Source organism: Patiria miniata, unplaced genomic scaffold, assembly GCF_015706575.1.
Source record: "Patiria miniata isolate m_02_andy unplaced genomic scaffold, ASM1570657v1 HiC_scaffold_3, whole genome shotgun sequence".
NCBI classification, from domain to species: Eukaryota; Metazoa; Echinodermata; class Asteroidea; order Valvatida; family Asterinidae; genus Patiria; species Patiria miniata.
The window spans coordinates 16,005,565-16,018,966 of record NW_024037069.1 but is presented as its reverse complement, the minus strand read 5'-3'; the positions used below and the strand labels follow the sequence as shown (position 1 = coordinate 16,018,966).

Genomic DNA, 13,402 nt, shown 5'->3' with positions numbered 1-13,402 from the left:
GCACTTGGGCACCCACTGTGACTAATAGTTTCTATAACAGATTCAACAATCTGCATTTTGACAGTTGAAAATGAACAGCAATTTTTTTAATGTTTTTCCGGCACCAATGGACATAAAACATTGGACACAGCTCAGTGGATTGATGTCTGCTACAAATCTGCCGGTTTCACCATGAAGTGATATGTATCGTGTGCACAAAGTCCATACATGATACATACATGAAACAAGCACCTGGTTCTTTAGCTCTTGAGCAAGACACTTTACCACTATTGCTTCGTCCTTCAGATGGGACATTAAGCCGTAGGTCCCGTGTGTTGTGTAATGCACGTTAAAGAACCCAGTTACACTTATCGCTAAGAGAAGGGTTTTGCCCCGGTGTTTCTGGCAGTGGCTGCAATGTGCGCCGCAGCACCTTGTAAACCATTATAAAGGTGCTACATAATGGGTCTCATATTTCTCATATACTTCAGTTAACCATCTCTAACAATAGACATCCAGCTCCTTGAGTACCTTTTTGGTAGATACATGCGCTATATAAGACTTCGGTACTATATTATTATTATTATTATTACATCACTTCGTGGCGCACCCGACAAATTAGTAGCCCTTATATCGGTCCATTTCATGAAATTACAACAAACGCATATGGCATCTGTTAACTTTTAAAAAAAATTGAGAACAATTAACAGACAAGCTTACGTGTCACACAACCAGCTTCATCTGCTCCGTCGACACACTCTGTTGCTCCATCACACTGTTTGCTTTTGGGGATACACACCGAATGGCCGCAGTCAAACTGATGGTTCTGGCAGTCAAAGGACTCTGCCAAAAGGAAAAACAAAAGATGACTGCATCTGGACATGTGCAGTGATATATATCTTGTGCTGCATTGTGGGACAGTATGCGCTATGGGTTCCGTGAAGAAGTACCCCCTCAATGGTTATAAAGAGAGAGTCGCGGGAGATCCGCCGAGAAAGGACATTCGAATGCATTGCCAACGACATATGGCGCTAATGCGAAGGTGTTTTGGGTTTTTTTACACTCAGAATAAAAATATAGTTGTGGGTACTATGGGCTCCTTGCACCAACGAAAGAGGGTGTGTTTTTATCTCTTTGAGAGCTCCGTGACTGGACACACAGCATGCACATACTGTACTAGTTTGCGCATGAAGTATGCACGATTTCCAGATTGTGAAAAAGTTATTCGAATAACGTTCGAATTTAACTTGCGATGGTCTCAAAGACTAGCTCATCTCAACTCTCCTTTTCTGGCCGTTGATGGGGTACTCGTGCATGGAGCCCATAGCACCATACATGCGAAAACCTGAATACGATTTTTACATGTATTCTCTTTAACAGAATCCTGATCATCTGCCATTGATCAAACAAAAGCAAAATTACTAAACAAGCAAGTTTTGCTCAAAAGTGAAAGGAAGATTACTGCAGTGTTCCTGTTGGAAACCCTGTTTCATGTTATTTTTCTAATTATTTATTTCTTCTTTTTTTACCTGAGCCATCAACATCAAAGACGACCAGATCAAAACCGCGGTCATTATAAACATTGTCACTTGTGAACAAAATCCACATCTCGTTGCCATTGGAGAGCAGCGTCGGCGGCAGCTCGTTTCCGTCCCAACGAAAGAACAGCGTGGACTTATCCGCTGGGTCTAGGCCATCGCCCACTTCCAAGAAATCGTAGCCCTTTTCCGTGTAGAAGCCGTCCCAATTGATGAGGAGTTTGCTGCCGGATACAGTGCTAAGAAGGTATGTGTGGCTGGCGCCGTTATGGTATCCCGTTGTGGTGTAGCCCGGTGACGTGATCTGCTGCTCCGTATCAACGCCCAGGAAGAATTGTTGGACAAATACTGAATTGTTGTCAAAAATCAGAGAAAGAACAAGGTTTTCACAAAGTTCGCAGGGAAAAATATGAATCCAAAGCAACAAGGTACTGTGCTTGATTTGGGCCGAGGCTTAAATCATTTTGCAAATTAAAACTCTTTTTATTAAATTTAAGGAGCATTTCAGGGGCAAAAATAGGAAAATTATGAAAATCTGAAAAAGGAAAAGATTTTTAAAGAAAACATTGAAAAGGTAATGAAAAATGAAACTATGAAATTGTAAATTTGCAAATGTTGCAAAAAACAAAATTGTAGGAAATATTAGGTATAGTAAACTTGCCCAAAGTGGAACCACATCTCCCAGGCAAGGTCAATGGGTATTTTAGCATTTCTTCAATTCCAGAATTTCAACTTCTAGTTGACTATTTTCACAAAAGATAAGGATAATATAGTGGGTATTTATAAAGCTCACCTATATCCACCAGGACTGGTGCTCAAGGCACTGCACTATTATTACCCCTGATTACTGGGCCCATATGAAACATACCAAATACCATCTCAGCTCCCTGGGGAGTATACAGCTCGATGTTGCCTGTTAGGCACAAGGAAGTTATAATTCAATCACAATAACCATCTCTGGCCTCACAGGTACCCATTTACTCCTGGATGGAGAGAAGCAATGAGTGACAAAGTGCCTTGCCCAAGGGCACAGGCACCATGACCCCAGGCTGGACTCGAACCCACAACCTGCAGAATTATCCGCAGACCACAAATCCGATGCCCCTAACCACGAGGTAACAACACTCCAGTGAAGCTAATGAATGGGGTCAATAGCTATGAAAGAGTTATGGTATCAAACAATGGGCATAGCTATCGGGATATGACAGTGAATATAACTTTCCGGTGTTAATTACCTCGACACGATTCATCCTGGTTGAGTACACAATCCTGGAAGCCATCGCAGCGCCACCGATATGGAATACAGGACATCCCGTCAGAGCATTGGAAAGAGGACACGTCAGAACAGAAACTGGCTAGACCTGGTCAGAAATGTTGGCAGGGAAAGTGAGGACATGCCTTAAATTTGTGATGAGCTTTGGATCATGTACTGACTATCATACTCTGTACAAATATTGTCAAAATCATTGATGCGATCTGAGGCTTCACATAGGGTGAAAGGTACAACTTTGGAGAGTTTGGGGGTTTTGGGGAAGTACCAAGTAAAGTGAGTAACGTTACAAGAGAAATGGTTTTGAGAAAAAATATGTGATGAATACTCCGGCTCTTTTCAGAACAGAGCTTTTGTCAAGTCCATCAGAAGGCAAGTCACAAGTCAAATTGCAACTCAGGATTACGAATTATCCAGTTCACGTCGGATGACGTGTATGTACACGCAAAGGTTTTGCGGTATTCGGAACGGACAACGGATATACACTCAACAAGCGACCCGCTCGCAGCGAGCGAGGCCGGAAATATCAGGGTGTGCTTCCAGGAGATGACGGCCTGAACCTGGCATCGAGGTTCGTTAAAAACAAGCCTGGGTCCGGTCAATGTCAAAATAATCCCAGTGCGACCAGGTTAATGTCACCAATCCTAGGTTTTGTTCTATGTCTAAAGAGCACAGCAAAAATGTAGGAGAAACCCTATATCTACGAGCTATACCCACCAGTGTTTTCTAAGGCTTGAACCTCGGCCTGGAAGCCCTGCTTCTGAGTTTCATAATCAGACTGGAACCTCAGCCACACGACAGAGCTAGGAATCACCATGAGCATGGGGAGGGTGTTACCGTACAGCTGTTTGTGGATGCTGGTCCTGTCCTCCACATCATTTCCCTCTCCGATGGATAACGTATCGCAGCAGGTCTCTATGTCCAGCGAGAGGAACTTGATGACCATGTAGCTGTCTTGTGGGGCCGTAACGATCCAGACGCAGTCAGCGCTGTTGGGGTAGGGGTTGGGGTGATTGGGAGAGGAGAGGGTCACGTAGTCAAAGACGGCCGGCAGTGAAATGCTACGATTTCCACACGAGTAGTCTTGTCCTGAAAAACACAAGGAGTGTAAAAAATTGGGCACTTTCATTATTAGAGGCACGTTTGACAATATTCAACATGGATTAAAAATTCACCAACAGGAGATTTTACGCAAATAAAATTCATAAGAGTAGTATATGACAGGCTTCCTGTGAAACTCGGTGTGGGGGCAATTAAGACATTGTTGTGGTCTGATACGCGATAACCCGCCGGCCGCAATAACCCTCAAGACAAACAGCTATCACCCAGCAACAACATCTGGGGAATCTCCCCCTGAAATATGGGGGAAACTAGTGTGCATGCACCACTTCTGCAGGCAGGTACAGTCCATATACCACAAGAGAACTGCCCAATGCTGTACAAAAGTCTTGCTGCATCTTGTCTGTTAAATTAATGGAAGAAATTTAAGAGTTTGGTTCGGAACTACCGTGTACTGTGAAGGTTTTTGAATTCGCGCCGCGTATATTGGGCTTAACACTAGGTGCGCTCGCATTACAAAGTCGCTACAAGATTCCCCAGGACATTTCCGGCAGTTTGTACCGATACGACCTCACGCGGTGGCGAGATATTGCAGCGGTGGTTTGTCACGTATCTACAACAACATCTGGATGTGTGAGCCTATATACAAATAAGTAATAAAATCGCAAAAATTAGCAAAGAAAATACTGTTGATGTGCCAATTGCCCGAAATACCATAATTACTTTGATGACGAATACAAGAACAAAAGAACCTATACGGTATTTCAAGCTAGTACCTACCACTTTCACATAATCCTGATTCACTCGTTAAGCCCATAGGGTATGATTCACACTCCAGGGATAACGCCAAGTGGTTGAGCAGGTCAGTACAGGCGCCGTTTACCTCTTCGCATGTCTGCCTACACAAAGTTAGTCCGGCGCCATTGCTCCGGCACTCAGGCAAGAGGGCCGTGCACAGGACGGTACTGACGAGGCTGTGGCAGCTCAGACCAAATGACTCGGCTGCACTCATGACATCGGTCGCTGCGGACTGGGTAGTTGGGTAAGTGGAAGAGTAGGACAGGGCAGCGGTGCATTGTGGGACTGCAATCGGGTCACACTGGTACTCGGGGGCTGGAGGTAAAAAAAATCAATCAAAAAGAGGAACGTTTTAAGTGTCACACTTTTTTTCGCAAGAAAACTTGTGAAATCAAGATAAAAAAAATAATAAAATTAGCACTTTAAAAACTAAAATCCAAACTATATCATAAGAATTTGGAGCAACAACTTCTTCATCAGATGCAAAAAAACAAGAGAAATTTCCCAAGATTTGCATAATGACAAGTTATTCAGCACAAAAGCATAGAAGACACGTAGCAAATTATAATAAATTTAATGAACTTTTTCAGGAACATTTCAAAGCAATTTTAAATGTAATGCAAATCAATCACTGTCATTAACTATTTTGCTCATTTTTTTTGAGCAATGCACTTTGATGAAGTCATAGGCAAAATAAAGAATTTTTAAGTTTTGTAAGATTATCGGAAGAAGAGAAATAAGACAATGCACATGGGATCTAGAATAGACAAGTTTTACTTTTAAAGTTATAGATTTTCATTTGATTCAAATACAATACAGATCCGTTGTTTCCGTGTCATGAAGAATGCATCCTGGTTTTGACATCTGGACAGTCTGGCAAGAAAAGAAGTTAGTTCTTACCACCGTTGACAATTGACGATGCCACGTCAAAGTAACTGGACACTTTAAGAAAGGAGACCTTTCGGCAATCATCAGAGGTGGAGTCAATCATACCGACGAGAGTCCAAACCCCCGTCATATTATTCTGACACATCAAACCAGTGGCCAAGTCACCCTGTAGGGTACGCAAAAAAGTATGTTTTAGTGTCTTGGATACTTTAATTTTAGTGTCTTGGATACATCAATTTCATTAGTCTAGAATGGTCATTTAAAACTTGCCAATGCGCAAGTGGTGGTGTGCAGGGGCGACGGAACTAGGGGGGAAAGGAGAGGGGCACTTGCCCCTCAGATTTTCCCAGGCCAACAAAAGTGTCCCTCTTGCAGCTATAGATGTGCCCCTCGAGATGAAAGCAAAACTGCCCCTCAAACGCATATGTATGAAAGCACATGATTGCGCCACAAACAAAATTGTCTCCTCTCTTGTAATGCAAAACCGCCCCTCAAAAACGCAAGTACCCTTCTCGCATTATCAAGATTGGTCACCTTCTCGAGATGGAAAAATACCCCTCGAAAGCACATCCCTCTCACAATAATAAGATTGTGCCCCTCTCGAGATGGAAAATTGGCCATCGGAAACAACAGTGCTCCTCTCACGATAACTTCTCGAGATGGAAAACTGGCCCTCGAAAGCACAATTAGTGCCCGGCTCCCAACATTAAAATTGAGCCCCCGCTCAAAATGGAAAACTGGCCCCTTAAAAATTGATAATGCTCTTTACACAAAGAAGATGGTCACTGAACTGGCCAATCAAAATCAAAAGTGCTCCTCTCACGATGAATGATAATGGTCTCTTTACATAACTAGGTAAAGAGCAAGATAAACAACGTATTCGTAATTTCTTCCTCGTCATATAGGTTTACAGCGAAATGAACATGACCATACTTTTCCTCCACTTTCACACCGACGGTAGGTGCCCCTTTTTTCTGGTGTTGCCCCCCAATTTGAAAAGTGTTCCACCGCCCCTGGCAGTGTGCATGCAGAGAGCACATTCAGCATGTTGATCATTACGCAAGGCTAACTACCCTGGAGCTAACCTTCCCTCTTTCCACCTCCTTTTTAGTAATTGCTACTGTCTGTAATTTTACTTACAATGCAACCATCAGCATTGGCAAACTCGGCACAGATGAATTTGTCAGTGAGGTCCACGGGCAGCTCAGACTCAGGGCACGGACCGTCAGCAATGCTGGAGGCCAATGCCGTCTTCAGGTTTTCTTGTACACCTGTAAATCACCAAGAATTTTTCAATCAGTAAACTGATATGATGGAATACTAGGGCAGGCCCTTCTTGGCGAGCAGTTGCCCCCCCCCCCCCTCCAACGGCAAAAGCCGTACTTGTGTATTTTTGTATTTTTACAGTAGTGGGCCCACCTAGTTGGTACTTTGGCCCCCCTGATACTCAGGGCTGTACTTGGGCACAATCTCTGCTCTTCAAGTGATTCCAAAAGTACTTCAAGTTATGACATTTATGATTAAGAAAAAGAAAATGAAATGTGATTTCTAGCTGTTGTGCGCTACATCTGGTTCAAAGCCAGTTATAAGGGGCTTGGTCGAGGTATATAGTCATCGCAATGCATGCTTACCGACCAAAGAGGACCATCCAGCTATATAGCAACTGCCGTAAGTGGAAGCAGAACTGCTCCCTGCTTCAAAACACACTGGTCCCACGCCATCGCTGTACACCACGGGTTGCGCCATTTTAATAAACGCTATGTCGTTGTCGTAGGTAGCCGGATTGAAACCCGGATGGGGGTAAACTCTTTCAATTTCCCGTTCCACGTGGACAACGGATTGGCTGTAGGAGCTTGTGACGTCACCAAAGACTATCGACATGAACAAACCGCTTGTCCTGAAATTGATATATACACAGAAAAAGTTGTAACGAACTGTGTAGACCCAGGAACTGTTATTAAATGACCATTTGATTTTTGTAAGAAAGAACAACACACCACGGAAACAATAATGGTCTGTCCTACATCAATCTACACCTGGGATGCAGTCGAGTCCATCACAAGTCCTCCAGTCCCAATTCAACTCACAAAGCTATTCAAATGAGCTTTAACAAAGTTACTCCTTTGTCTTGTTTGCATGGACCTGTGATTTACTTGTGACTGAACTTGTGATGGACTTGGGATGAAGCCGACTACATCCCTGATCTACACATCATTCAATATTTTTAATGTCATATGAATCTTTGACCGTGAGAGGGGACACATTTTCTTTAGAAGTAGTAGTTACACACTCAATACAAAGTCTTTATAGCACACGCACACTTGAAACACAAATACCTAAAAAAAATTATGTCATGAAAGGCATAACCCGTAGCTATGTGGTTGAGCAATACCAAGCAGAGAGTCATGTGTTCCCATCCCACGTACACGAGCATTAAGCTTGTGCTTTTTGTCACAAACAGTACTCAGCATACCATGCTTATAAAAAAAAATTAAAAATGAAATGGCTGATTGTGAATTACACTGTGTGAGTAAAATGGAGCATTCCTGTATGTTCTACATAACCCCCGAGGGGCCTTTCAGTCCTCGGGAGTTGGGTCTTTTGTTCAAAACGGTCCTCTGTAGTAAGTTGGGTGCTTAGTCTATGGGAGAGTGTTATATTACAGGGACAAAGGAAAACACAAAGCATTGTCCTTGGGAGTACAGTAAACACGACTTCCTGCCTGTCAATCACAAAGTGTGCCCTGACCAACTGTATCATGACTTTTGGTCAGGTGGTTAACTCCATCAAACTGGGTCACAAACCAAAGATGGGCGGGGCTTCATTCCATTCTTACCCGAGGCAGGTGACTGAGGTCACCGCCCAGTCATGGCTCAGTAGTGTCGCCCCGCAGTAGTGGCCGGTGCGGTACCTGAAGGACCCGACCCACGGCCACGTACCTGGAGCTGTAGGGGTAGCACCAGGGGGTGATGGAGGGGGCTGACTGGATAGGCCACATTGTGGCGGGTTCAATACACCTGCACAGAGAAATGAAACACAAAATAGTACAGGTTGTCAGCTGGATTCAGTGGCACACCCAGGATTTGGCTTGGGGGAGGGGCTCACACTTAAATTTATTTTTCAAAAAATTTTGCTCAAACTTTTTGTCCCAGAAAAGAAATTTGAAATTTTTTTGGGGGGAGGCAGACTATTTTGACGTTGGTGGCGCCACGTACACCCCTGTTATACTACTCGAAAATAGGCCACATTCATATCACATTGCAAGGTCAAATCGTGGGACTAAAAACGAAAATTACAAGAAAAAAAAAAATTTGGTGACAACGAAGGCCCCCCCCCCCCACCCCCCGGATGTGCCACTGTGGATTCGAAGAGTTGTTTTGGGATCAACACTCCTCAGATGGTCATTATTTTAGTGTCATTGGCACATCTCTCAGAGAAGTCAGAATGTTTGTTGTTGCTGTTGTTTAATATCCTTATATTTCGTTTTCTATTTCATTTCAAGATATTATGATTCCATGATTTTGACATTTGTGAGGCATTCTGGCAAAATGAGACAGAACGAGGAAAATGCAAATGCGCAGAAAAATGGAATTGATGTTTTTGCAAATATTTTTAAGAAATAGTATACAAATTGGGGAATATTTTTTGAGTAATAACAGTTGGCTAATTTAAGACTTTAAAGGTTTTTCTCTCAGTAGTTTTCTTTTTTGACATGTCGATGTTGTGAAATTAAGCCATAACTTATCAATGGACTATCCAATTGAAGTGCAACAAACAATATTGTAAGGAGAATTTTAATTTCTTTCATAATACTTGCAAACTTTCATTTCCACCTCTGCCCAGTTGTCTCATCTTTTCCAGAATGCCTCAAGTTTAGAAAGCAGTTTCACAGGACTTTTTTCCAGAATTAATTTCATACGGGAATCAGAATTGTCAAACAGGCAGGTCGCTGTTCAATGTTATTGCAATGTATGAGTTTTTGTGCATGTCGAATGGGAACATTATTTGTACATGGCAAGCGTTGGCAAGCGTACATGTACATACTGCAGGCACTGTTTGTGTACCCGTGCCTTTGCAAAATTACAGAAAAAAATCTTTTGTTGCTCCTTTGGCCTAGGTGACCTTAGTCTGTCAAATGTCGTTTCAAACGGAAAGTCTTTCTACACATATCATGTTCACTGGGACTGGTACCTTAGGAATGTTTTCAGTGTATCCATTATGCCATTTTTAAAATCCACTGGCACTAGCTGAGTAGCTCTGCCCTTTACTTAAATACTAGCCCCAAGGCAAAAGCTGGTGTGGCAGACACACAACATTGGCCAAGGAAAATCTTTAAACCCTGTCCAGAACATGTTAACCATAACAAAAGGAATTATGTAACCACTCTCAAGGAACATTTCAAAAAGAGTTAATAGCATGGGTGACGGTAGAGTCATCAGCGACAAAAAGTGTGTTGACTAGAGAGAACCGTGTCACAAAGGGACAAGAAGTGTGAAGGAACCGCACAACCTTGTAACACATCTTGTTCTCCACAATGAGGTCTGTCATATACAGGGTGAGTCAAAAAAGCGGAACCCAAACCCCAAAAATTATATTTCATATTTTAAAAAAAATGTAGCACCAAAAATAATAATGACTGGAAAGCCAATTTCAATAGCTACTTTTAGATGAAAACATTACTGAAATTGGTCAATCCGTTCAAACAATATCACCATTTAAACACAATGACCTTAAAACCTGTCTCGTCCAAATATGCAATTGCAAGGATCGTCGTCGTCACATTGTCTTCAAACATCACCAGCGATAAAATCTCAGTTTAAGCTTTAAAAATATTCAACAAAATCCTTTTGAAGGCAAGCCTTTTAAAGAAAGTAGATTTTATAAATCATATTGTTTGCCTAACCAGGGTTGTTATTAAAGATATTGTGTATACAGTTGGTGACAGTTGTTGAAACAAGTATTCTGTGTCATTTTCTTTGTTGTTGCAAACAGTCAAAACACACAATAAATTGGGTTTTTTGGGCGAGACTGGTTTTAGGGTCATTGCGTTTAAATGGTGATATTCTTTGAACGGATTGAGCAATTTCAGTAATTTTTTCATCTAAAAGCAGCTTATGAAATTGGCTTTCCAGTCATTATTATTTTTGGTGCTACATATTTTTTTTTAAATGAAATATATTTTTTGGGGTTTGGGTTCTGCTTTTTTTGACTCACCCTGTATATAGACTATACTACTTTAACACAATAGTAAATAATCCACAGTGGTCTGGTCTTTTTTTTTTGTCTGGTGTGAAAAACAGAAATCCAAAAATAGCCCGGAGGAGTGTTGGCTATTCAAGATACCGCTGAGCATGAGGACGTTGTGCTAGACAAGGATGCATGGAATGTGACAATCAGAGTCTCCTGAGAAGGCGTCAGTTGAGGACGACCTGATCGCATTATGACGATGGCTGAATTCTAAAGATGAGACATTACAGGGCAAGGCGTGATAACACTTGCAGAATGAGAAGATACGTGTACAATGTCTCTGACATTTATCTAAGATAGTCACTATGCGAGTACGCGTAAGGTCTTTTGAATTGGATCAAGACTCACTTGGTTCAGCTGTTGTCACCTCTTCCGTGGTGGTCTCAAGAGAGGCAGTAGTCATGATCATCTGTTAACCAGACCAAACAAAGAGTGGCAATTTTAATCACCTAGAAAATCGGCATAATTGGCAAAAAAAATACATCATGGACAAACATAAGATATGTTTAAGTAGCAGAATGACTTTAAAAGAATTTAACAACATTTGTTTGTTTTTGGTTGTGGAACCTTATTAAGAAATACATTTTCAATTTAAACTGCCAATATTATTTGACATTAGAAAAGTTCTGAAATTAATAAGAACTTACCATGGAAGACAATTTAAAAAGCAGATAAAATAACTTTAAAATCTTAAATTAGAATTTTCCCAATTCTTTGGTTATCCATGCTGTATTCATTGTGCATGTACATCAATCATTACAAAAAGCAAATAGGCCTAAACGGTAAAAAAAATTTGGAAGACAAATTAAATTTCAGAGCGTAAAAAGTGTTTGTTTGTTTGTTTCTTTCTTTCTTTCTTATTCTGAAAAAAATATATACAAATTGTTAGTGGGGAAATTATTGGAATTATATTTGTTCAGTACAGCACAGATATACAAACATGGTATTGCCCTTCACCCCAATAGGCAGTACATTGCAAGCATTGCATGCTCAATGTTTTTTTAAAGTTGAATGCAAGCGAAACTTGTATAGGAAATCCCCCTTTGCCAATGAAGGGATAGGCATGCGCGTCTATCTATTTGGTACTTCATATAAAAAACATAATTTGATAATTTGAATCCATTCACCAGTATATTCAGTTTACAATACAAAAGCCTTTAATTTACTATGAGTAGGCTGATACAATATATTTGTACTGGCAAAATCCGGTATGTCTGTCATTACTAAACAATCATTGATAATTTGAACATGACCAGTCAATAGATTTCTGTTCTCAAACTTCCAGCTGCTAATAGGCTTTATTCACGAGTTGGACATATGTTAAATGGAAAGCGAGGTACAGTGATGTTGACTCGAGTCGCTGACTCGGACTCGAGTTGGACTCGAGTTGGACTCGAGTTGGACTCGCCCGAGTCGAAATTTTTTTTACTTGAGACTTGACTTGACTTGGGGAAAAAGGACTTGAGACTTGACTTGACTTGAATAAATTTGAACTTGCTGACATTAACACGTTTCTTAAAGTTACCCAAAAAACACAAACCTCTGGGCGTACGTGCGCAATAGCATAATCGGTTTAAAAAAGAATCATTGATATAGGCCTTCATAGCGAATTAGCAACCAGCACGCGATAGCTGGGCATCCTGAGCCTGCCACACACGACATGACTAGCACCACTGCGTGTGTTATGGTGAAGTTTGTGCCGTGCGTAGTCTGAGTACCAACCGTTGTCATAGAGCGGTCACTCCATAGAGACCATAGGCTACAGGTACATATTACTGTAAGCATGCTTAACGCAACTAGGAATTAAACGACTGGAAAAGGGCTGCTACCCCCAATCCACCATATAGAACACAAAAATTCACATCATGCATTAAACGAACACTTTCGGAAAGACATTTTGTCAAGACGTCCTTCAAACATTCAACATGATGGAACAAGTTTGAAAATATTATATCAAAATGCGTTTTTCGACTCTTTAGATACTAAATAAGGTGTTTGAGAGAAGAAAAGTTTTATAAATCTCCTTACATGATGAACGCTTTGATAAACCCAATTCCCATCTCTAGTATGGCTCTGTCGTCGAACACATAAACTGGTTCCTGTTACGTAGTATGTGCATGTAATACTTTTTTTTAATGACTCGAGACTGGACTTGACTTGAAAAAAAATTGACTTGGCTTGACTTGACTTGTGAACAATTGACTCGAGACTTGACTTGACTTGGAAAAAATTGACTTGAGACTTAACTTGACTTGCTAAAATTTGACTTGGGACTTGACTTCACTTGGGAAAAAAATGACTTACAACTCTGGAGACGTAAGTATGGAAATAAAGTTAATTGCAAATTAATTCTTTCAAACCCTAGCAGTTGCTTGGTAAACTATTTTAAATTATACCCTTAACCCAAAATTAGCTTTATGCATTAGCTATAACTAGGTAATTTTGTTTAGCAGATTTGCATTGTCAAGATTAAGCAATTTAATGAGCTTTGCAGATCAAATAGCTTTACAGCAGTTAATGAGCAGTAATATAAAGCATAAGCCTATGCGGAGCATTAAACTGAGGTCTTGCCAGGCAACAATTCTAATCCCAACTGTAGCCCTCTTCATGACATGCATGATTT

General features: G+C 41.1%; 1 protein-coding gene across 4 annotated transcripts in view; it reads right to left on the bottom strand.

The window, feature by feature from the left end:
* The window catches only part of LOC119737019, a 48,173-nt gene that overhangs the window by 20,080 nt on the left and 14,691 nt on the right, over positions 1-13,402 (bottom strand). For all 4 annotated transcript variants that reach the window (XM_038211081.1, XM_038211082.1, XM_038211083.1 and 1 more), the window contains 10 exons: positions 11,128-11,188; positions 8,369-8,549; positions 7,164-7,429; positions 6,673-6,803; positions 5,545-5,698; positions 4,627-4,959; positions 3,505-3,876; positions 2,753-2,878; positions 1,509-1,865; positions 700-822 (listed from right to left, as the gene is read on the bottom strand). In XM_038211081.1, the coding sequence (XP_038067009.1) occupies positions 700-822; positions 1,509-1,865; positions 2,753-2,878; positions 3,505-3,876; positions 4,627-4,959; positions 5,545-5,698; positions 6,673-6,803; positions 7,164-7,429; positions 8,369-8,549; positions 11,128-11,188 (2,104 nt within the window). The remainder of the gene's footprint in view (positions 1-699; positions 823-1,508; positions 1,866-2,752; positions 2,879-3,504; positions 3,877-4,626; positions 4,960-5,544; positions 5,699-6,672; positions 6,804-7,163; positions 7,430-8,368; positions 8,550-11,127; positions 11,189-13,402) is intronic.